The 22,243-nt window shown below is 43.4% G+C and overlaps 1 protein-coding gene across 1 annotated transcript in view; it reads left to right on the top strand.

The window, feature by feature from the left end:
* CA8 (carbonic anhydrase VIII) overlaps positions 1 to 22,243 on the top strand; it is a 96,154-nt gene that overhangs the window by 42,740 nt on the left and 31,171 nt on the right. Inside the window, exon 4 of the mRNA XM_015420618.1 lies at positions 8,968 to 9,063. Coding sequence (XP_015276104.1) covers positions 8,968 to 9,063 — 96 coding nt within the window. The remainder of the gene's footprint in view (positions 1 to 8,967; positions 9,064 to 22,243) is intronic.

Below are 22,243 nucleotides of genomic sequence, written 5' to 3'. Positions count from 1 at the left end.
AGCTTCTGATCCATAGATGTGATAATCTTTTCAATAAGGTTTTTGTAAAATCCGATTCTCTTGTCTTTAGTAAATCTGGATTCTATTTGCGCTCTTTGCCACCATGGTAGGTCTTCTAATGGTTTCAAACAATGTTCAGAGTCCAACATATCCAAATACCTTCTTGGTAATTCTTCCTGATATGCATTTGGGAGTGTACTGGCTTCTAGTGGAACAGTCAATTTTGAGATTTTTATATAAAAGCGCTTATGTATGTTTTCCCATACTTTCATTAAAGATGCCCGTATCCAGTGCTGCTTGAAATATTTATGGACACTTGCTTTTCCATACCATAAGAATGCATGCCACCCTAACTGAAGGTCGTGGCCTTCCAGTTTCAGTGTTCTCTTATCTTCCAATGTGACCCAATCTTTAATCCACGTCAATGCAGCTGCTTTATAATAAAGGTTCCAATTAGGTAGGCCAAAGTCCCCCCTTTCTTTAGTATCTTGAAGAGTGTTCAGTCTTATTCTGGGTCTCTTGTCTTGCCAAATAAATTTTGATAATGCTTGCTCCAATTCCTTGAAGATTTTTTGGTTTTGAAGAATGGGAATTGTTTGGAATAAAAATAGCCATTTTGGAAGTATAGTGTTGAAGTATTTTAAAAGTGGCAGTGAACAGCTGGACTGCCACTTCCCTGCTTCCTGTGTAACCCCAATTGTGAAACTTAGGTATATTTAGTTAATTTTAATTTTGAAAAGTTTAGAGGGTATATATTCTCCATTCCCTTGTGTTGAAGCACATAAAATGATGGTTTCAAATACAGGTGGAGCAGTGTAAGAAATATCCCATTTCCTCTATGCACAGGCAGAATATTGCACTGCTATCACTGCGATTTGCAAGAAAATTAGTATCGGGGGCACAGTTTGTGTGGTTCTTTGGAGGAAGGGTTCTGAAGAACTGAGTCAAATTGAGGCAATGAGACAAGAATTTCTAGGACTACTAGGCAAACTGAAAACTAGTAAGTCTGTGGGCCCAGGTGGCATATACCCAACATTTCCAAAAGAATTCAAATATGAAATTGTTGAACTACTAACAAGTATGCATAACTTACTGAGTGACTGGAAAATTGCAAGTGACATCCCAGTTTTTAAGAACGGGTCCAGAGGGGATCCATGAAATTATAGGCCAGTTAGCCTAACATTGGTTCCAGGTAAATTAGTAAAAAAAATTGAATCTAGTGGTACCTTTCAGACCAACAATTTTTAATTCTGGGTATAAGCTTTTGGGTGCATGCACACTTCATTAGATACATTTAATGTGCATGCACATGAAAGGTTACACCCAGAATTAAACTTTGTTGGTCTTAAAGGTGCCACTGGACTAAAACTTCATTCCGTTGCTTCAAATCAACATGGCTACCCACTTGAAGGTAAATTAGTAGAAACTGTTATTAAAGAGAGAATTATTAAGCGCACTGAAAAACAAAGTATGTTGAGGGGAAATCAATATGGCTTCTGCAAAGGGAAGACCTGACTCACCAGCCTCTTGGAGTTCTTTGAGGAGAGTAACAAGCATGTGGATAAGAGGATTCAGTGGACTTCCAAAAGGCTTTATACTTGGACTTCCAAAAGGCTTTAGACAAGGTACGTAACCAAAGACTCCTGAGTAAATTCTGAGTAAATGTTCCAATCATAGATATGAGGATTGGTCCTCTTAAGGCTTGTAAGTCAGTTAAATGGCATGAAGCACAGAGTAGGACTAAATGGAGGGAAGTGAGCAGTGTGGCCCCACAAGGATCAGTATTGGGACTAAGCACTGTAGTAGTCAAGTTTGCAGATTATACCAAATTATTCAGGATTGTGACCACCAAGGGAATTGTGAAGGGCCACAGAAGGATATCTTTAAATTGGGTGAGTGTGCAATCATGTAGCAAATGATGTTGAATCCAACTAAGTTTAAGGTGATGCATATTAGAATAAAAAATCCTGATTTTGAAGATATGGTAGAGGGGTCTGAACTGGCTGAGACTGAGATGGAAAGAGATTTTAGGGCAGTAGTAGAAAGTTTGGTGAAAATGTTGAGCCAGTAGGCAGCAGCTGTGAAAAAGGCAAACTCCATGCTAGGAATTATTAGGAAAGGGATTGCAATTAAAATAGCTGTTATTGTGTGATACCCTTTGTAACGATTCCTTGTTTTTTGTGTGTGTCTCTTTAAAAGTTTGGTTGCATGACGGTGGTAGATAGACTAGAGTGGTTGAGAGAGGCAAGTGTGGCATGATTGGTGGTTGACAGAGAGGGGGAGGGGTTTTGGAAGTGAAAATGAGTGGATGAGTATGTATGTCAGACAGGTTTTACAGTTACAGGTTTTACAGTTGATAAGTTCAGTTAGTTCTGTGTGTGAGGGAAGTTAGCAGCAGTCCTGTGTGGAATAAGTTAGTTCTGTGTTGAAGCAGTTAAGAACAGCTGAGGTTGTTCTGAGAGAAAGGATAAGAGATCTGAGGGCTAAGTCTAGGAAAACGTGAAGTTTAAGTGAAGAAATGTTATAGTAAAGTCTGGGTGTTATAACAGACTGGAAAGCATTGAGATAAACCAGTGATACAAAGTTACCTGAAAAGATCCCTGTCAGTAAGGGAGAAGATTGTGTGTGATACACCAAGCAATTGTTCATTATTTACACATTACTAGTTACATTGTTCTACTCTCTTATTTATGATTTATTTCAATAAATCCTCTTTCATTCAAGTATACCAGCTTTGAAATAAATACTTCCTCAGGACCACATAGTTCCTCGTAAGCCTTGAACTCGGTCTACCAAAATAGTGGTCACATTATTGCTGCCATGTCAGTATACATGTACCTCAATTTTCACAAGCGGCATGCATAGAAGTCTGAAAAAAGTGTATGAGCTGAGATTTCAACCTGCTGTTCTAAGACCCTGAAAATGAACTCCAAAATCTGAGTCTTGTAGCAGAATCCTAGGTAAAACTAGTCTAGTCTAAGCCCATTGATTTCAGTGGGCTTAGATGGAGTAGCTTTGCATAAGATTTCATTGGAACCAAAGCTCATCTGATGAAGAGAACTGTGTTTCTCAAAAGCTTATGCTACAGTAAAGATTTCTTAGTCTCAGGGGTCATTTCATACAAAAAAAGCTGCAGGAGCCTATTAGCATACGGTATGCTAATGAGCTACTAGGCTATTAGCATATGCTACGCCCCCTGACATCACCGGAAGTGATGTCAGAAGGGGAAGCAAAAGGGGGGGCATCTTCAAAAGCCTTCCCTTCCCCAGTTGGCCTGTGGGGGGGGGGAGTGAAGAGAGAAGGGGTTTAAAGTTTAAACCCCTTCTCACTAGAGTTGGGCCACAGAAGGAGGAAAGAGGGAAGGAAAGAGAGAGAGTAGAGAGAAGGAAAGAGGGAAAGAAAGAGAAGGAAAGAAGGAAGGAAAGAGGGGATAAAAAGAGAGAAGGAAAGAGGGAAAGAAAGAGAAGGAAAGAAGAAGGGAAAGAAAGAGAGAGAAGAGAAGAGGAGAGAAAGAGGAAAAGGAGAGAAGGAAAGGAGGGAATAAAAGAAAGAGAGGAGGAAAGGAGGAAAAGAGGGAGGAAGGAAGAGAAGGGAAAGATACAAAAAAAGCTGCAGGAGCCTATTAGCATACGGTATGCTAATGAGCTACTAGGCTATTAGCATATGCTACGCCCCCTGACATCACCGGAAGTGATGTCAGAAGGGGAAGCAAAAGGGGGGGCATCTTCAAAAGCCTTCCCTTCCCCAGTTGGCCTGTGGGGGGGGGGAGTGAAGAGAGAAGGGGTTTAAAGTTTAAACCCCTTCTCACTAGAGTTGGGCCACAGAAGGAGGAAAGAGGGAAGGAAAGAGAGAGAGTAGAGAGAAGGAAAGAGGGAAAGAAAGAGAAGGAAAGAAGGAAGAAAAGAAGGAAGGAAAGAGGGGATAAAAAGAGAGAGGGACCTCCCCCAGGCTGCAGTGCTTTGGTGCGAGGAGCTGGGGGCGGGGCTTGCCGCCACCACCGTTTGTGCCAGCTTTCCAGGCCTCCCCCTAGCCGCAGTGCTCTGGCACGCTCTGGCCCCAAAAGACCCCTGTTTAGTCTTAAAGGTGCTGCTGGGCTTTTTACTATTTTAGAACCAAAGCTAGAGACCTGGTGGCAACACTAGATCCTATGTCTCTTTCCTTGGAAGTCAGGCCTACTGAAACCACGGGGATTTACTTCTTAGGGTGGGCTTAGGCTACACAAAACTACAGGACTGTTTTGAGAGGGTTGCAGCACACATAATGCACATTTAGCATTGGCAATCTAGATGCTCAGCATAGCCACACTCCATGCTAATCTGCTGGTTGTCTCTATGAATCCATAGTGTGTACTAGCAGTTACACTGTTTGCTTATATAAAAAGTTGTGTCTTTTCCAGGCATAAAGCAGTTGTTTTCTCCTGTACTTTCTGTTCTGTAGAGCAAAAGCAACAAATCAAGATATTGCAAAAAATATGTGCCAATGAACTTGGCATTCCCTAATGCAACCAACTTCTACTACGGTCCCTTTTGTACTCATAATCATATTTCCCCCCTTTTAAGCACAAGTAATTGCTCTATATTGTTTCAGTTGAATATATTTAAGGCCCTAAAATTACATATTTAAAATCAAGTAGCACAATAACAGTGTGTTTTGTTGTTCCCTAGTAGCTTCATTGACGTTGTAAATCAAAGCTTCATATTGAGCTCGACTTTCACTGGTCTCATGATATCTTCAGTTTGATTGTGTGTTCTATGTATGATGATGATTCAGTGCAACATATTCGCAAAGGGCTGGTACATGCAAAAATCTGAAATGCTATTTTAAAGAAAAGGACTTGCTAAGCTTGCTAAGAAAGCTCTAGGTATCACCAAAAGAACGTCTACATTGTAGCATAGCTTGTTCTTTCTGGTATAGACACGACACCTGCAGAGAGATTTCTTACTTCTCTTAGATTTCTCCCCACTGAGTCTGGTATGGCTCCCAGTTTCCCGTCAGGCCTGCTGCAACTTCCCCCCCTCATCACTGATGTTTTTGGGCCCACTGTGGCTCCTGGCCACCCCTCCAACATGGCCAATGCCGCTGGGTCCACTGCAAATTCTGGGCACCCCACCATTGTCAGTGTTCCCAGGCTTGCCGTGGCTCCTGCCCCTCCTCCATTGTCGATGCTTCCGGGTCCACTGCAGGTCTCAGCTGGGCCCACCAATGGAAGAGTAGGTAGGAGCATTGTATGCACAAGTGGTTTTTTTAGGGGAGAGGTTAACCCCCCAGTATAATTTTTTGTAATGATTTCAGATTTTTCTGCCAACCTGAGGTGTTTTTTTTGCCGAACTGTCTGATTTATTTCACTGTAGCCCCAATCAGTGGATTTAAGTATCCACAGATTAGAATATAAGATCAGAGCCACAGGTCATTTGCCCTATGAAGAAGAAGAAAAATTGGTTTTATATCCCGCCCTTCATTATCCAAAGGAGTCTCAGAGAGGCTTACACTCTTCCTCTCTCCACAACAGACACCTTGTGAGGTAGGGTGGGGCTGACAGAGTTCTGAGAAAACTATGACTGGCCCAGGGTCACCCAGCTGGCTTCATGAGGAGGATTGGGGAATCCAACCCAGTTCTCCGGATTAGCCACTACACCAAACTGATTTATATTTATTAAAGTAGCATCTTGGAGGCTGCATTTGAAGTAAGAATTTGTGTGTGTGAGTCAGAGAGAGAGAGAGAGAGAGAGAGAGAGAGAGAGAGAGAGAGAGATATTTCCCACACGTTCTGCTCCAGGCTCGCTCTTCCCTTTTGCCCCTCTTCCCTGTTTTTTGAGGATTGAGTAGACGTGGGGAAAATCGCACGAAGCTCCGGGGCAAAATGCGGCCACGCAGCAACTTGTGTGAAATTGACATGTACCATCGGGGCAAAAGGGAAGAGCAAGCGTGGAGTAGTGCTTGTGGGAAATTGGCCAGAGAGAGAGAGAGAAAGAGAGAGAGAGAGACTCAAAAGGATGAAATCACTGCCCCAGACAAGTTTTAAAATATGCAAGAGCAGCTAACGGGGTGTAGCAGGCAGGTGAATCAGGAGAAACTCCGGTTCCTGAAGAAGACTGTGCTTATGGAGACCTTCTTCCATTTACTGACACAACTCACACCACAGAGTCTCTGCTCCATAAAACCAACAGCCATTAAAAAAAATTATTTCTCCTGCCACTGCTCTGAGTAGTGGGGGGGGGGGAGAAGAGAGCTGCGAGCAGGGGATCCTCACCCGGGTGCCAGGAACCCTACAGTGTTTCAAGGTCATGAAAGACATAGAGTGTGTGCTTTACAGTTTAAGGTGAAGCACTTTTTGTGCACAGGTTTTAAAAGTAAAATATCAATAGTGTCTCAGGTAGCCAAAATGACGACTGTGCGACTGAACAACAAAAATTTGAGGGTTATAATATTTTCACCAATTCATTAAATGCAAAGCAGCTCCCCCAACAGGCAACACTATTTTCATTGATTATGTCATGAAACTGCTGGGTGAAATCTACTTTTTAGAGAGAGCAAGAGAAAAAGTTAGCATGAAATCTTTACCTCTTTGAATGTGACCCCCATAGTGAAAGCCTTTCAAAAGGCCTAGTGACTTAGAAATACGGTCATTGTAAACTTATCTATTGTAGCATTGTTATAACTTTTGAAGGCAAGGTATACATTGACATTAAAAGAAGATAATAGTGGGAGTGATTTTGGTCATTGTTTTCCAACAGGACCAGTGGCTGGGACTTAACTCTTTATCAGACGTTTCCATGGATGTGTGTAAACAAACTTCTTGATTCTTTCTTTGTGCTGTGTATTATACTCATGAGATAGCATGAGCACCCTCTAGTGGGCCATAGCAAAATAAATTCTTTTTGAACAAAGCAAAGTTTTGAAATTGCAGATTTCCCTGATAGTTTTTAAGTCATATGGTATACATTTGATTAAAATACCCTTGTGACAAATTATGAGAGTAAAATTTTTTGGCTGCAGTTCCTCACACTTACATCTTACCCTTCTTCCCAGGAATTCAGAGTGGTATGGTCCCATTTTCCCTGCTCAAGATATCCTTGTGAGATACATGATGCTAGTCAATAGGCATCAAGTCAGTAGCGTTTTCAGTGTCAATACAATCAGGCCCAATCATGCACCAGTGTAGCTTGTGCTTTCACCTGTGTTTTGATCTATACACAGCTGGTAGTATATTATAATGGTATATTTCATATTACTGTGGGAAAATTTTTGGCACAAGGCCATATACTTGGATTTCCTATCACACACCACAGACTGCAGTCCTTTCTAGTTAGACTGCTCAAAGTTGTATTGAGGTCAATGGGATTACGTTGCTTAAATGTGATTAATGAAGCATTTGTGTTTGCACACTCTTAATGTGATTAATGAACCATTTGTGTGTGCTCACTCTTTCTTCACTGATCCACTCTCCTTCTCTCCCTGCTGTGGGCAAAAGTAGATACTGCTAGTTAGAGCTAGGGTTGCCAGGTCCCCTTGTCATTCTGGCAGGGTGTTTTTTTTGGGGGGGGGCGTTCTGGGGGTGGGTGAGCATGCACCAAGCCCTGCCCCCAAGAGCAACCACCTAGGGCCACCCCTTTCACTCCCCTCCTGCAAGATTTAAAGGGCTTCAGCAGGGAGCATGTGGCCTGCCGATCAACTGGAGGTCCCTTTAAATCTTTCAGGAGGGAGAGACAGGGGCTGTCGCCGGCCACATGCTCCACTTGCAAAAAGACCCTTTAAAGATGCCTTGGAATACGAGTGAGATAAAAATGTAAATGACAACAAGAAATAACAGTATCTTCTACTGAAGCATTTTATTTTCAAAGTATTGGTATACCACCCTTCCCGCCAACCATGGTGACTTAAGGCGGTGCACAAGGGGCCTTCCCAACACTGAAAGGTATAGGCAATATCTCTAGGTGAGGCCTACTTGTAACACTTGACTGCTTCTGACTGTGAATTTTATTGTTACGGCACCCAGCCAGCAAAACTTGACTGCTTCCTTTTATAACAATGGATTCCTTGTAGCTATTTGAAAGAATATTTTCTATGTGGGATCTGCAGAGGGTGTTGAAAGGCCTGTTTAAAAGCAACCCTGATGAGGCGTCACAAAAAGGTCTGCAATGGCAACTGCCACAGTTACAAATGTGGCAGCAGTTAGAAATTCTCGCATAGGTGACTACAGGGGTCATTTCGTAGAAAAAGAGCTAGGGGAACTCATTAGCATAACTCATTAGCATATGCCACACCCCCTGACATCAGGGGCCTGGCGGTGGACCTGCAAGGCCAGCGGGAGGTGCGAGGAAGCCCCGCCAAGGCCCTCCCTGGCCCCAGGCAGGCAGGGGTGGGGAGAGGCGGGGAGGAAGCAACTTACCCTCCCTCTTCTCCTGCCTCCTCCTGGCTGAATGAGGGCTGGAAGCGGGGCGGCCAGAAGCAGGGGGCGGGGCTTCGTCATGTGCCCTGCCGCCTGCACCTCACCCGGGGGAACTGTGTTCCCCCACATTCCCCCCCGAAATGACCTCTGGGTGACCATTTATTATCTTATATAAATGGAAGATTATCAAGTATCGCAGATAACAGGTAAAATTCATTTGTTGATTTTTCAATATAAGCTCCATAAGTATCCAGACATAAAAGAGGGTTAATGCTGGAACCTCTCCCCCCCCCTTTCCTGTGACTCTGTTCTTTTTGATTGTCTTTATTACAAAAAAGTAGGGGGGGGAGCTTTGAGGTTACAGCAAATGAAAAATTCTTCCTTTTTTAGGAAATGCATTTATTTTCTTTCATTCTATCTCTGCAGTCAAAGCTAGTGACATTTAACATGTCTAAAAACGTGTAGGTAGTAGGCAGTGTCTAGAAATGGCTCCAGTATCCCAAATTTGAGGCAATCTTAGTCAATGAATATGTTGTTTTCCTGTGGGTGATCTTCTCTCTTTCTTTCCTTTTTCATAGCTTCACCTAATTCACTGGAACTCCACAATGTACCACAGTATTGATGAGGCAATTGGGAAGAAGAATGGTATCACCATTATTGCTTTATTTGTGCAGGTAACTGTACTCTTGTTATTATTGTGACTGATTATTGTAAAGAGCGTGTTGGCTACAGCTTTTCTTGCTACAGTACTGCAATGATGGCAGAAACGATGGCTATAAATTGCTTTCATGAACAGCTATTATGAAACAGAAGATGACAGTATTAAGTCCAGTAACAGGAATATTGCTCCTGTGATTCCTATTTCACACAGTGTTGAACTGAACTCATGGAGTGCTGTATGTCTGGTTTGCGAGGGGTCACAATATGTATTATAGATCATTTGTGTTATATTGGGCTTTTGGAAAAAATATTCTGAATATAATCAAATATAGGACAGTTATACATTGTCTTTTGAGGCATAAGAGATCTTGTTAGGAAATGTAAGCAAATTGGTGAAAAACTTCAGTCTATATTTTAGTAGGCATTAGCATTTATTGTTAAACATTGGGAAGATCAAGGTAGATGTGATGTAAATTATTTAGTTGAAGAAACTTTAGGATCTTTCAGTACCAGAAAAAATTACAATTTTAATTCAGATAAGGGAATAATAAATGCATATGGATTCAAATGAAATACTTATCTTTACTCAGGGGTTATTTTGTAGAAAAAGAGGTACAGGAGTTCATTAGCATAACTTATTTGCATATGTCACACCCCCTGACATCACCGGAAGTGTGTTAGAAGGCAACACCCACTGCTCAGGCTCCACCCCAAAAATCTCCAGGTGTTTCATAACTCAGATTCAAACCTGGGTCTCCCAAATCCTTGTCTGGAACACTAACCACTACACAACACTTCATGTGGCAGCGACTGTTGAGCAGTAGCAAGTAGTTGGGCCTGCATGAGTTATGCAAGTTGCATGGTGGCTGCTGTCAGGCCTGACATGCTCTCTCCCCCTACATTTTTCTGACAGAAACAAATGCTTGAAGGCTGGGATAGATATTAATTAAAAGGGCAATGTTTATAGCAGTCTTGAGGAGCATGCGTTCTATTGCACCTTCACACACATTAAGATCAGACAGGGCATAATCCCAAACAGATATCACACCAGCAGCCATGAACACAATGCTGCCCATGTTTGCCACCTACCATAAAGACAAGTCATTTATCACTCCACCTGGAGCCTGGCATCCCTACCCCCCAGTGGAGACACTGGGATTGTTGGCATTATTAAACATCCCCACCCCCCCATGCTACACTTTATTTTATACTTGCTTTACTGCACTCAGGCGAGGGACTGGGCGGTGCGGCGCTGGTAGGATCTGAGATGCGGCTGTCTGAAGGTGCCGTTGGGCGCGCTGCTTCCCTGGCTGAAGAGTGCTGCAGGGAAGGCTGTGCTCGACTCGTCCCCTTCGGCTGCAGAGTTTCTGCGTGGAGCAAAGCAGGTGCATGCCTGTCTCACCCCTCCCCTTGTGCATCGAGGGTGCGCAGCGCCTCGCTTTCTCCAACAATACTCGTTCAGCTGCTGACTTGTGTTGTTTCCCTCCTGGCAGAGTGACCAGCATGGCTGCTCTCACTGAACCCCCCCTCCCCTGGTGGTTGTGGCACCCGCCTTCTCTGCCCTCACCTCTCACCAGAGAGAACCCCAGAGTCCAGGCGCCCGGCTGAACCCCCTCACCAACTTTTTTTTGTTTTTCTTATTCTTTTTCCTTCCTTACATGAATTTGGCTTCATCACAGCCCAGGGCGAGCAGTGTTGGGTTTCTGATGGCACTGCAATTCAAACCACATGCCGACCCAATGGCAAGAGGGTGCTCTTGCCCCACTTCCCTGGATGCCCTGACCATGCCTGGAGGCTTCTGCTTTACAGCAGCATGGAGCGAAGCCCGCCCTGCCACCTTCCCATGGCTTAAGAGAGCGGGGCTGGTGAGGGGGGGAGGCTGGGCTTGCCCAGAGGCCTCTGGCGGGGACAGTCACTGCCCACCTCCCCCGCAGAGTGCAAAACTCCCTGCCACTGCAGCACTAACCGTCCCTCAGCCCCACGGCGCTCCATGCCCAAAACAGCAGCAGAAGCGGCAGCGGCAGCAGCATGCTGCAGCTCTGGGGATTGGAGCACCACTTCTTCCTCCTCCAGTCTTTCCTCATATTTTCCCCCTTCTTGTGGAGTTCAAGGCAGCAGCTTAGAGAAAAAAGGTTTCACTTTCCATAAACGTGAAGGGGGGGGGGACTTTTTGCCATTCGGTCCCAGCTCCCTCCCTTCACCTCACACTACCCCACTTGTGCTTCTACTTGGAATTAAGTAAGTAAGGGTTATTTAATATATTATTCCCCCCGAAAAATTTAAATGCCCCCCCAAAATCCTGGCTATGTGCCTGGGGAGAACCCTCTCCCAGCTCCTTCTCCTCCTCCTCCAGGTGGGCAGGCAAGCTGTGGCGCCGGGCCATGCCTTCTCCACCTCCCGACCAGCTGGCCAGTGCAGCCAGTGGGGCTTCCAGCCCGGCCCCGATTCAAGCCCCTCTCTGCTGCTCTGCGCTGCTGAGTCAGACAATGAGGCTGTGGAGGAAGGTAAGGAGAGGCCTGCAGGGCTGCTGGCTGGCAGGCAGGGAAAGGGTGGCGGCAGAGAGTCCTCTGGGCAGCCCAGAGAGTCGGGGGGCCTGAGCTGCCAAGGAAGTCGGGGGGCCTTTGCAGGAAGTTGGGGGGCGGGGCCAGGCTTGTTACTCCTGGAATGCCATTCCTGCGCATTTCTGCTCAAAATGTCCCCTGTCTTTATTTTTAGATGGAAAGAAATATTTGTTTCCAAATACATACATTTATGAGGAAAGGACTTGCAGTTATATAACAGACCCCTCAGTGGAAGCAAGGGTCTCCCGCTGCCAGGCCCCACCTCCCCACCACCAGTCAGCTGTCAAGTGGGAGGGAACTTACCCTGAAAAAGAGGGAGAACCATCCAATGTGCAGCAACATGTCTATGTCACTGCCCATGTGACCCAGAAGTGACATCATCACATCTGGGAGGGTGAGGTAACGCTCTGGTATTTGGCCAAAAACTCTATGGTAGAAGCCAAATTAACCATAAATTTTTTGTCCAAATACCAGAGCATCACCCCAAAATCTTAGATGTGATGACGTCATTTCTGGGTCATGTGGGCAGTGACATACACATGTTGCTGTATGTTGGCTGAGCCTCCCTGCTGCTTTTGGTAAGTGCCCCCATCTCCCGTTAGTTGCCAGAATGGACCTGGCAACCCTAATTATTAATATATATCATTTACTTAATTATGTTATAGAAAATATATTTTTTCAATAATAATAGTGTGTTTCTTAGAACAAATGTTCAAGGCCTGTATATGTTGCTGATTGTGTAAGTGATTAGAATTTAGTGGTATCAGAGAAAAAGAGAAACAGAGGTTTGGGCATATATCAGAAAGCAGAATATGGAGGTACTGGACATCTTGAGCTGCTGGGAGAAGAAAAGGTTTTCTATAAGATATTTTGGGATACCAGCCCTCCCTAATAAGTATCTTTTAGCTGATATCATATATCACATTAAGTACTAGGTTAACAATGAAGGGTAAGTGGGTATACCTCAAGAACCATACTTGTACACATAGTTGTTAACAGGGAGAACTCTGTTTAAAACACATATTTCTAAAGGAGTTTGGAGCACTTTTGGAATTATTGTGAGTGAACTTGAATAGTTGAGCTGCTACTTATTTAACATAACATAATTAATTCTTTCATTTCTCAGGAGGGCAGGAAGAAAGTTGTTGTTCTTATTTTGTATTGATTTTTTTCAGCTTCTATTAATTTGTCATCTTTCAAAATATGATTATAAATGGCTCCAAGACTTGAATGCAAAAATATATTGATTATGGTTCTGACACAGAGAAAGAACTGGTAAAAATAATGAAAGTAGCTCTCATTTCTCTCGGTTCTGTATCCTAGAGGACTATTCTATAATTGCTTTGTAAGCTGTCTTCCAATTTCAGCAAAGCTAACCTTGGAGTTACTCAAAGTTATATAAAACAGTTAAATTGAGCCTTTTTCTTTTTCTACTTCTCAACTTTTGCATTACTAAAGTTTTTTAGTTTAATTGAAACTGTCTGCACCATATCCTTAAATTTGATGAAGTGTGGTGTGCTCTTTGATTTATGGCCTAATGGAAGAAATCCAAACTATATTGAAGACTTTGATTCACTTGTAGTTATGGGCAACTAGATTCTGACAATAATTGGTGGCTCTAGATGTGAATGCCTACCCACTTTTGCATCAAAAGCTATATCTAGCCAGACCAATAGGGCTTGCCTAAGAATCCCTATGGGGTGGATATGTGTATCCAAATGAACATCTATGTTATTTCAGAAAATATTTCAAACTATTGAAATTGGTCAGACCAGAAGAAATTGGGATTTCTTTTGGCTAATGAAAATAAGGATATATTATTCAGCTTGTGGAATTTTATTGCTTTGGCCACTGTTTAAGTATAGGTAAAGGTATTACAACTTAAATGTTGTGGACCCAACTGAGTTCTGAGAAGCAGCAGGAGACAGAGCTGCTAGAGGGGTGAGTGTTTTTTATTTGTTTTCTGCTGAGGTGATTTAGCTGAGGGTACTGTGTGGGAGAACTGTGTCTGGGAGTGTGTGGGTGAGTTTTAAGTTGTTGCAGAGTCCTGGCTGCTTGAGAAAGAGAGAGAAAGACCGATTGTTTGACTGTAATTGGATTGCCTGGGTGTAATTTGAATAGCTGCTGGCCCTGCCCTCTGCTGGGTGAGGCTTCTATTTAAGGCTGCACCTCACCAGAGGCATGAGCTGAAAGATAAGAGCTGAAGGGTTCTTGGCTTAGGGGCTCTGTAAGAAGCCCAGGAAGGGCCAGAAAGCCAGGGTTGAAAAACAGGATTGAGTAGATGCGGGGAAAATCATGTGAAGCTGTGGGGCAAAATATGGGTGCGCAGCAGCTTGTGTGAAATTGACACGTACCATCGGGGCAAAAGGGAAGAGCGAGCATGGAGCAGTGCTTGTGGGAAATCAACCATTGAGTTTCTAGATACTCTCAATGACTATGCTATGGAGCAGATGGTCACAGAACCTACCAGGGGAGAGGTGATCCTGGATTTGGTCCTAAGTAACCCCCAAGACCTGGTGAGAGATGTAAAAGTGATTGCACCGCTTGGGAATAGTGACCATAATATTACTAAGATCAACAATTGTATAAATAGGGAGGTTGCTGAGAAATACCAACACAACCACTTTTAACTTTAAAAGGGGTAACCTCTCTGAAATGAGGGACACGTGAGGAGGAAACTGAAAGGAAAAGTAGAAAGGGTCAAAACCAATGGGGAAGCTTGGAGAAATTTAAAAACTACAATCCTAGAAGCTCAGAAAAAATATATACCACAAGTTAGGAAAAGCACAAATAGGTATAGAAAAAGATCTGCATGGTTAACAAACTGTTAAGTCGCGAACTTAACAAAGAGTCGGAGAGTGATTCAGCAAGAATGCGGCTTTTATTCTTCAGCTTCGTTACTTCTCCAACACGGTACAACAATCGCCAGCCAGAACCCATCGAAGTTCATACACTGGCTGCTCTGTATTTAAACATTCCCGGCTAATGTAGCCACACCCACTGTACAAATAACAACCTATCAGGTTGAAGAGATAATGGCCAATCACAAGCGATCCCGCTCTGTGGGGTGATTGGATGACACGTCCTGGGCTAGTGCTCCTATTGGTTACATTAGGATCCTAGCCCAGGCTGAAGCTTAACATGAGGTGGCAATGAGCTGGTTCACAAACATAGGCATTCAATGTTAGCTATTGAATACACTACACAAACAAAGTAATGGAAGCTGTAAAAGGTAAGAAGGATTCCTTTAAGCAGTGGAAAGCTAGTCTCAGTGGGGTTGATAAAAGGGAACACAGACTGTGGCAAATAAAATGCAAGTCTGTGATCAGGCAGGCAAAAAGGGAATATGAGGAGCATATTGCAAAAAACATAAAGACCAACAATAAAACTTTCTTCAAATACATTAGAAGCAGGAAACCAGCCAGGGAGGTAGTGGGGCCCTTGGATGACCAAGGAATAAAAGGAGTACTGAAGGATGATAGGGAAATGGCTGAGAAGCTGGATAAATTTTTTGCTTCTGTCTTCACTGTGGAAGATGAGACGTGCTTGCCCACTCCAGAACTGCTGATTTCAGGAGAGGTGTTGAAAGACCTGAGTCAGATTGAGGTAACAAGAGAGGAGGTCCTACGACTGATAGACAACTTAAAAACTGATAAGTCACCAGGCCTGGGGGCCTGGGACAGCTTCTCTCTGCCAGGCTGGACGACGGGCTGGAGAACTGGCGAGGGGGTACGGGGGCTGGGGAGGGCGCTGCTTGACTTGTACTGGGCACGAGGGGGGTGCAAGCCAGGCGATCGGTGGGCTTCTACTGGGGGGGCTAGCAGGGCGAGCGGAGGCTACAGCCTCCGTCACCAGCTTCGACTGGGCACGCAGGGGGGCCCTAGCAGGGTGAGCGGAGGCTACAGCCTCCGTCGCCGGCTTTGACTGGGTGCGCAGGGGGGGCTAGCAGGGCGAGTGGAGGCTACAGTTTCCATCGCCGGCTTCGACTGGGCGCGCTGGGGGGCCCTAGCAGGGTGAGCGGAGACTACAGCCCCGTCGCCGGGCTTTGATGGGGGGAAGGCAGGTGTAACTCACTGATCCAGAAAGTGGCAGCTTGCAGGGCCCTCGCCGTCCTCGTTGTCGTTATCCTGCAATGAAAATGGTGTCAGGTGACTCGTGAGGCGAATTTTCGCAGCAGTGATGGTGTGGGCGGGACCGGGCTTCTTCTCCTTATTGGTGGACATACAGTAAGTAGCAGTTCCACCGTCCAAACACTAACGGTGCACATTTGGAACGTTGGAGCCCGCTATGCCTTTATATATAAGGAGAGATTTAACAGATTGCACTCTAAAAGCTCATAAATGTAGTGTCAATATGTAATAGACTGTGAAGGGTTAATGCCTCACAGAGCCAGAGAGCCTTGAATGAGAGGTTGTTCAAAGGAATTTGATTGGTTAGCATCAGTTGAGGAGAAAGACTTGGGAACTGACTGCTGAAGAGAACTCAGTTTGGGTTTAGCCCTGACTGTGGAAAAGCAGCTTAACACTGTTTGAAGACTGGGAAGGAGGAGTGGGAGGATCTGTGAAGACCCCCATTTGGGCCAGAAAAAAGGGTAGATCTTCTAGTTAGAGAAGTGATTCCCTGATCAGTTGATAAGGGAGTTAGCTCAAAGATTGGAGTAATCCCTGGAGTATTCAGAGAAGGAATTTGGGTACTTGGTAGTGTATCCCTGCCTGCTGAAACCTGAAGAGTCAGTTAAACTCAAGAAAGTGTACTGAAGTGTTTAGGAAACACTGAAACAAAAGCTGCTCACCTCTAAGATTCTAAGACTGTGAAAAGTTTAAAGCTCTCAATTGCTGGATACATATGAACTGTCATTTGTGAAAATATTAAGTTACTTCAGTGTTCTTATTGATTTCCGTCAGACATTTTACTCCTGATTTCACCTGAGCTTTCTCCCTCTACACTGAATAAAATAGTTTATTTATTTGTGAACATTATAAAGCCTCTTATGTGCCATTTCAGAAGTTAAAAGGGTGGTCTCTTCCCTCAAGTTCCTAGGCTAAGCTAACATAAAAATACAAGAATGAGACAGGGTAGGACAAGCCATAGATCATCAGGAAAGGGGAAAAAAATAGATAAAGGGGCTGCTGAGTCAGAAAAGAAGAGGAAAATGGAGGGAAAACCCTGGGTCTGAGGGACGGAAGAGGGTGAGGTCATCGTGACATACCTTTTAAAATTGCTATGTACACTTCTGTTCCATTATTGCCAGGATTTATTGTTTAAGCTTCTTTGGTCTAATATTTTCTTGTTAAGGCTTATGTCTAAAACAAAATCTGCAACAGAAAACCAAAAAAGAAAGGGAACCAGCATACAAGAATAGGAACAAAGCACAAAAAACCACTGGCTGAAGATTATATATATGACTGGCTTTTGAGCAAGGGAATCTTTACTTTTATTTATTTATATATATATATATTTGAATGACAAGTTCAGTAATTCAGAAATATAACTATATACAGCCAAGGTGTTCTTGCAGGAAACAACAAATATACAGAAAGAAGAATAAAGTCCCCAAAATTTCAATGTGTCTCACTCCAGTTGTATTGTGATATCATAGTCCAACTTGACGTGCATTCATCATGGAGTGGACTCATATAGTTCTTGGATAATCCAAATGTTCTAGAATTCCATAAGCCATAGAGACGCGTAGTCCGGATGCAAGCTGCTGCATTTCCAGTAATTCTTTTTCCAAACCAATAGGCTATAGTGGGACTAAATACAAATTCAAGACATACACAAATGAGGATAAACAATCATACATTATGTATAAATTACATAGATGCATAATATAGAGCTGCAGGAAGACTCACCCCAATCTCAGTAGAGGCACATTCAAAAGCCAGTATATTCAATCAGAAAGGTTCATAGGTCCTTATCCTACCATGTGTTGCACCATAATTTATATCAAGTGTCAGGCTGCAGCAACACAGGTCAAGTAGTAAAAGGTCTTGCTACTCTATTAAATCAGAAACAATGAAGACAGGCTGCCATTGCACAGGTCAAACAATTAGAACCTAGCTGCTAAAGTAAATAGGGAAGAATATCAGGTTGCAATTGCACAGGTCCAGTACCTTGAAAACTTATTGCTAATTAATATAGGATGTAAAATCCATGCTTTGATTCATACCAAAAGGATGATATGTTCTTAATTCATAAATGAATCTAGTTTCCTTTTGTAATAGGATCTATTCAATGTTTTGCATATGAAAGGGTTTTTTTATGGCAGTATATAATTATAAACTTCATCTCATTCACATTGTGACCTGCCTGCATGTAATGCCCAACCATTGGTGAATTTTCAACAGCATTATTAATTCTTCACCGGTGCTCCAGCACCCGAGTCCTAATTGCCCTAGTTGTCATCCCAACGTATTTTAACCCACATTGACAAACAGAAAGATAAATTGCATTTTTTGTAGAACAGGTTGCAGTAAAATTAAAATTATACATAATCCCTGTGTCTTTATCAGTAAACTACTACCTTCTGCCATATGCTGACCAGCCTTGCAATGTCTACTCCTTAGAAACCCTTTTGGATTAGTTGCAGCTGTGCTGCCCTTAAAGAAATCAGATCTAACTAAAGCATTTCTCAGGTTTTTTCCTCTGCGTAAACCTATATATGGTGGCAGCTGACAGCCTGGAATATGAGAAACTATATGCCAGTGTCTAAAGATTGATCTTCTAATTTGATTAGAAATGCTAGAATATTGAAAACCACATGCAATTCTTCCTGTAGATTTTCTATTTTTATATTTCAATAACCCCTCCCTGGCTACATGCTCTGCCCGGGCTCTAGCCTGTTTGATCGTGCTGAATTATTTGCATGAATTGTTTCTCAAGTAAATCTGCTTCAGCAGCAAAATCTTGTGGAATGGATGAATTCCTTTTCACCCGTATGAATTGTCCATAGGGTAAATTATGATGTAATTTATGTGGATGGAAGGATGTGAAATATAATAAAGAATTTCTATCAGTTGCCTTGTGGTATGGCTTGAACATTAACCTGCCCTGGTGAACATATCCAGTAGTGTCTAAAAAGTTGATAGACTGTTGACCGTAGTATATATCAAACTTTATGCTGTCATGTAATGTATTGAGCCACTGATGAAAATGATTTTAGCATATATTGCTCTGCACTAACAGAAAAATATCATTAATATACCTCAAAAATACATTTTCAGATGCTAGAACATATGTTTCTTCAAAGTGTTGCATAAAAAGAAGAAGAGATTGGATTTATACCCCGCCCTTCACTACCCGAAGGTGTCTCAGAGTGGCTTACAAACGTCTTTCCCTTCCCCTCCCCACAACAGACACCCTGTGAGGTAGGTGGGGCTAAGAGAGCTCTGACAGAAATGGCCCTTTTTCATGAACAGCTCTTATCAGAACTACGGCTTGCCCAAGGTCATCCAGCAGGTGCAAGTGGAGGAGTGGGGAATCAAACCCGGTTCTCCCAGATTAGAGTCTGTGCACTTAACCACTACACCAAACTGCAAATGAAGATTTGCAAGTGAAGGTGCAGCTGGATTTCCCATTGCAATGCCACATTTTTGAAAATAAAATTTTTGTTCAAACCGAAAATAATTATTTTCCAGTATTAAGTCCAAAATTTGAAGCAAAAAATAAGTGGGAACAGGGATATTTTGCTGTTGCTTTAATACCTCTGCAATAACCTGTCTTATTTCTCCATGTGGTATATTTGTATATCCTTATACTAATAGCGAAGTTGCCCCCATGAGTGCGGATATCGAAATCCAAGCTCCGGGGGCAGCTGGGGGGCAGGGAGAGGTGTGTGCACACGTGGGGCAGTCCCCACATGTGCACAAAAATGCTAAAAGTTGAAAAAAAATTCGGGGATGATGTTTAAATCCCCCCGGGGGGGTGGAGGAGACGGAGCTCTTCTCCCCACCCCGCGAGCATCGCGGGTCCCCTCACGAGGGGGACTGGCCTCGCCGCCGCCGCCTCGGGGAGATTGAGCGGGGGGGGGATGGAGGAGACGGAGCTCTTCTCTCCCCCCCCGCGAGTATCGTGGGTTCCCCTCTTGTAAAGCTCTAATATCAAGGGTCACCAGGTAGCTGCCTTCAGAAACCTGTATATTCTCCACCTGTTGGATAAAACGTGTGGTGTCCTTAATGTATGATTTCACCTGAGTTACTAGGGGCTGCAGAATATGATCCAAAAATTGTGATATGGGTTCAAAAACAGATCCTACCCCTGATATAATAGGGTGTCTCTATGGTTTACGAAAATCTAGAATGTTTGGATTATCCAGGAACTATATGAGTCCATATAGTTCCTGAATTACTCAAAATGCGGCAGCTTGCATCCGGACTACGGATCTCTATGGCTTATGGAATTCTAGAACGTTTGGATTATCCAAGAACTATATGAGTCCACTTCATGATGAATGCACGTCAGGTTGGACTATGATATCACAATACAACTGGAGTGAGACACATTGAATTTTTTGGGACTTTATTCTTCTTTCTGTATATTTGTTGTTTCCTGCAAGAACACCTTGGCCTTATATAGTTATATTTCTGAATTACTGAACTTGTCATTCAATATATATATACAAAATCTGAACAGAACAGGTGTTCATAACTATTGGCAATATATGTAGAAGGGTGCTTAATAAAGAAGATCTTTCATGCCTGATCAGGGGCCTGAATCAAATTATTTTAAAGTAACAAACCTGCTACTGGTGTGACACAAACCCCATGTGCATGGAATGTGCATTATTAACTCTGATGATTCTTTGGTTCACTTTGGTGGAAAGGTCTCTCATGTGAACAAATCCCATGACATTTTTAGGTATGAACACTACATGTGTGCATAGGATTAAGACCATCTTGTGATCTTCTTAGTGTTGCAGTTTTCAGCAACAAAGGAATCTTATAAAATCAGCCACAATCATCTGTGTTATAACACTTCTGCACTTTTTTGTTGTTGAAAAAGTTATTAAACTTCACCTTTGGTTAGCTGTTATCTGTATTTATCCTTTGTTGTGATTAAGCATGCAAAAGGTCATTCCACTTGATGGAAGTATAGATCTTGACTTGTTAATGAAGACTGTAGGTGGCCACATTGACCTGCAAACAATTTCCAAAACAAAGGAACAAGAAAAAAAATCACAAAATAGTATGCAGGCTTTTGATACTTCAGGATTATACATCAGGTTGGACATTCAGTACAAAAAAAGGTGGAGTAAAGAATAAATAAGTTATTTCAGGACATATTGGAAAAGAGCCTTTCCACCATGCCTTTAAGAATTTAATCCTCCCCATCTCTTCTGTTGTTGTTTTTAATTGAATGTTCAGCTTAATTTGTTTGTTTTGTTTGTTACATTTGATTTATTTACCGCTCTGACCCCGAAGGGTCTCTGAGCGCTTTACAGGTAGTATCAATCCATTTCCCCTAACTAAGGCCACATAGTATACAGGGGTGGGGCTGCCTACCGGCACCCAGGTGGCAAAGCTGTTGTTCTACGGCTCCGGCATTCTTCCTTCAGGTGGTCTGCGGGTCGGCGTCCCGTCTCCGGTGTCCAGGGCAGGGGCAGGTCCTTCAGCTTGGCGGTCTCTTCGGCACGCAGCCCGTGTTGGCACAGCCCGGCCATCGTCCATTTCTGGCTCCGTCGTGCCTGCGCCTCCATGTCATTTTGGGAACTTGAAAAGCTTCAACACCATTTTGTGATATTCTGGTTGATGCTAATAAATTTCCAGAGGCAAAGGCAAACAACCTCTGCTTTTCACTTGCCTTGAAAGCCCCTTGCTGGGGTTGCCATAAGTTAGTCTTTATGGCATGTATGTACCTTAGCTGCAGGCATGGAATAAGAGAGCTGACAACTTCAGTTGGGTAGTAAAAAAGGCCAAATGTATTTAACGTATTGATTTGCATTTATCAAAGGGGATCTGTGGCACCTGGAGGCCAAACCACAATACAAATCCATTTGCAGTGCGGGCGGTTGGTGGGAAACAGAAATGTCAGGCCTCCTTTTATTTGTGCATCCCTGAATGTGTGGGCGAAGCCACCTTGGCTCTGAGCCTTGAGCTATCACATACATATGGCTCATGCTCCTCCTTGCCAAGACTGCATGATGCTTGAGGAAGGTGTGCCACTTCCTGTTCCTCTAGTTGCAGGGTCTATGAGTGAAGGATAATGAGTGAAGGAAACTCAAGGGTTTCCTGTCCCAGGTCCATGAAGGCACCAAGGCCTCAGGCCTGGTCTGAGGATTAACCCTTCGCCATACAAATGATGTCCCAGAGTGCTCACCTAAGCTGTACAACTTGACCTGCACTGCTACCATCAACATAGGATACTAATGCCTAGGCATTACTGAAACTGGTGGATTTCCTGTTAACATTTCCAGAGTAGAATAGAGGGGAAATTCCTACTTGACCCCCAAATGGGCGACCAGATTGTGCCCACTCTGTAATATAGAGAGAGTGGGTATCTTCCTCTCCAATGGTCAGAAAGAGAAGGGAGTGGGGATGATGCCAGCGGTTATATAGACTTCATTTCCCCTCCTCAATCCATCACAAAGAAGGCAGTGTCATGCTATTAGGCTCTTTCTTCTGCCTGCTGTGTCAAA

Source organism: Gekko japonicus, unplaced genomic scaffold (genome assembly GCF_001447785.1).
Source record: "Gekko japonicus isolate JY-2015 unplaced genomic scaffold, Gekko_japonicus_V1.1 scaffold985, whole genome shotgun sequence".
NCBI classification, from domain to species: Eukaryota; Metazoa; Chordata; class Lepidosauria; order Squamata; family Gekkonidae; genus Gekko; species Gekko japonicus.
Note: the sequence above shows the minus strand (reverse complement) of the source record. Positions and strands in the feature narration are given on the sequence as shown.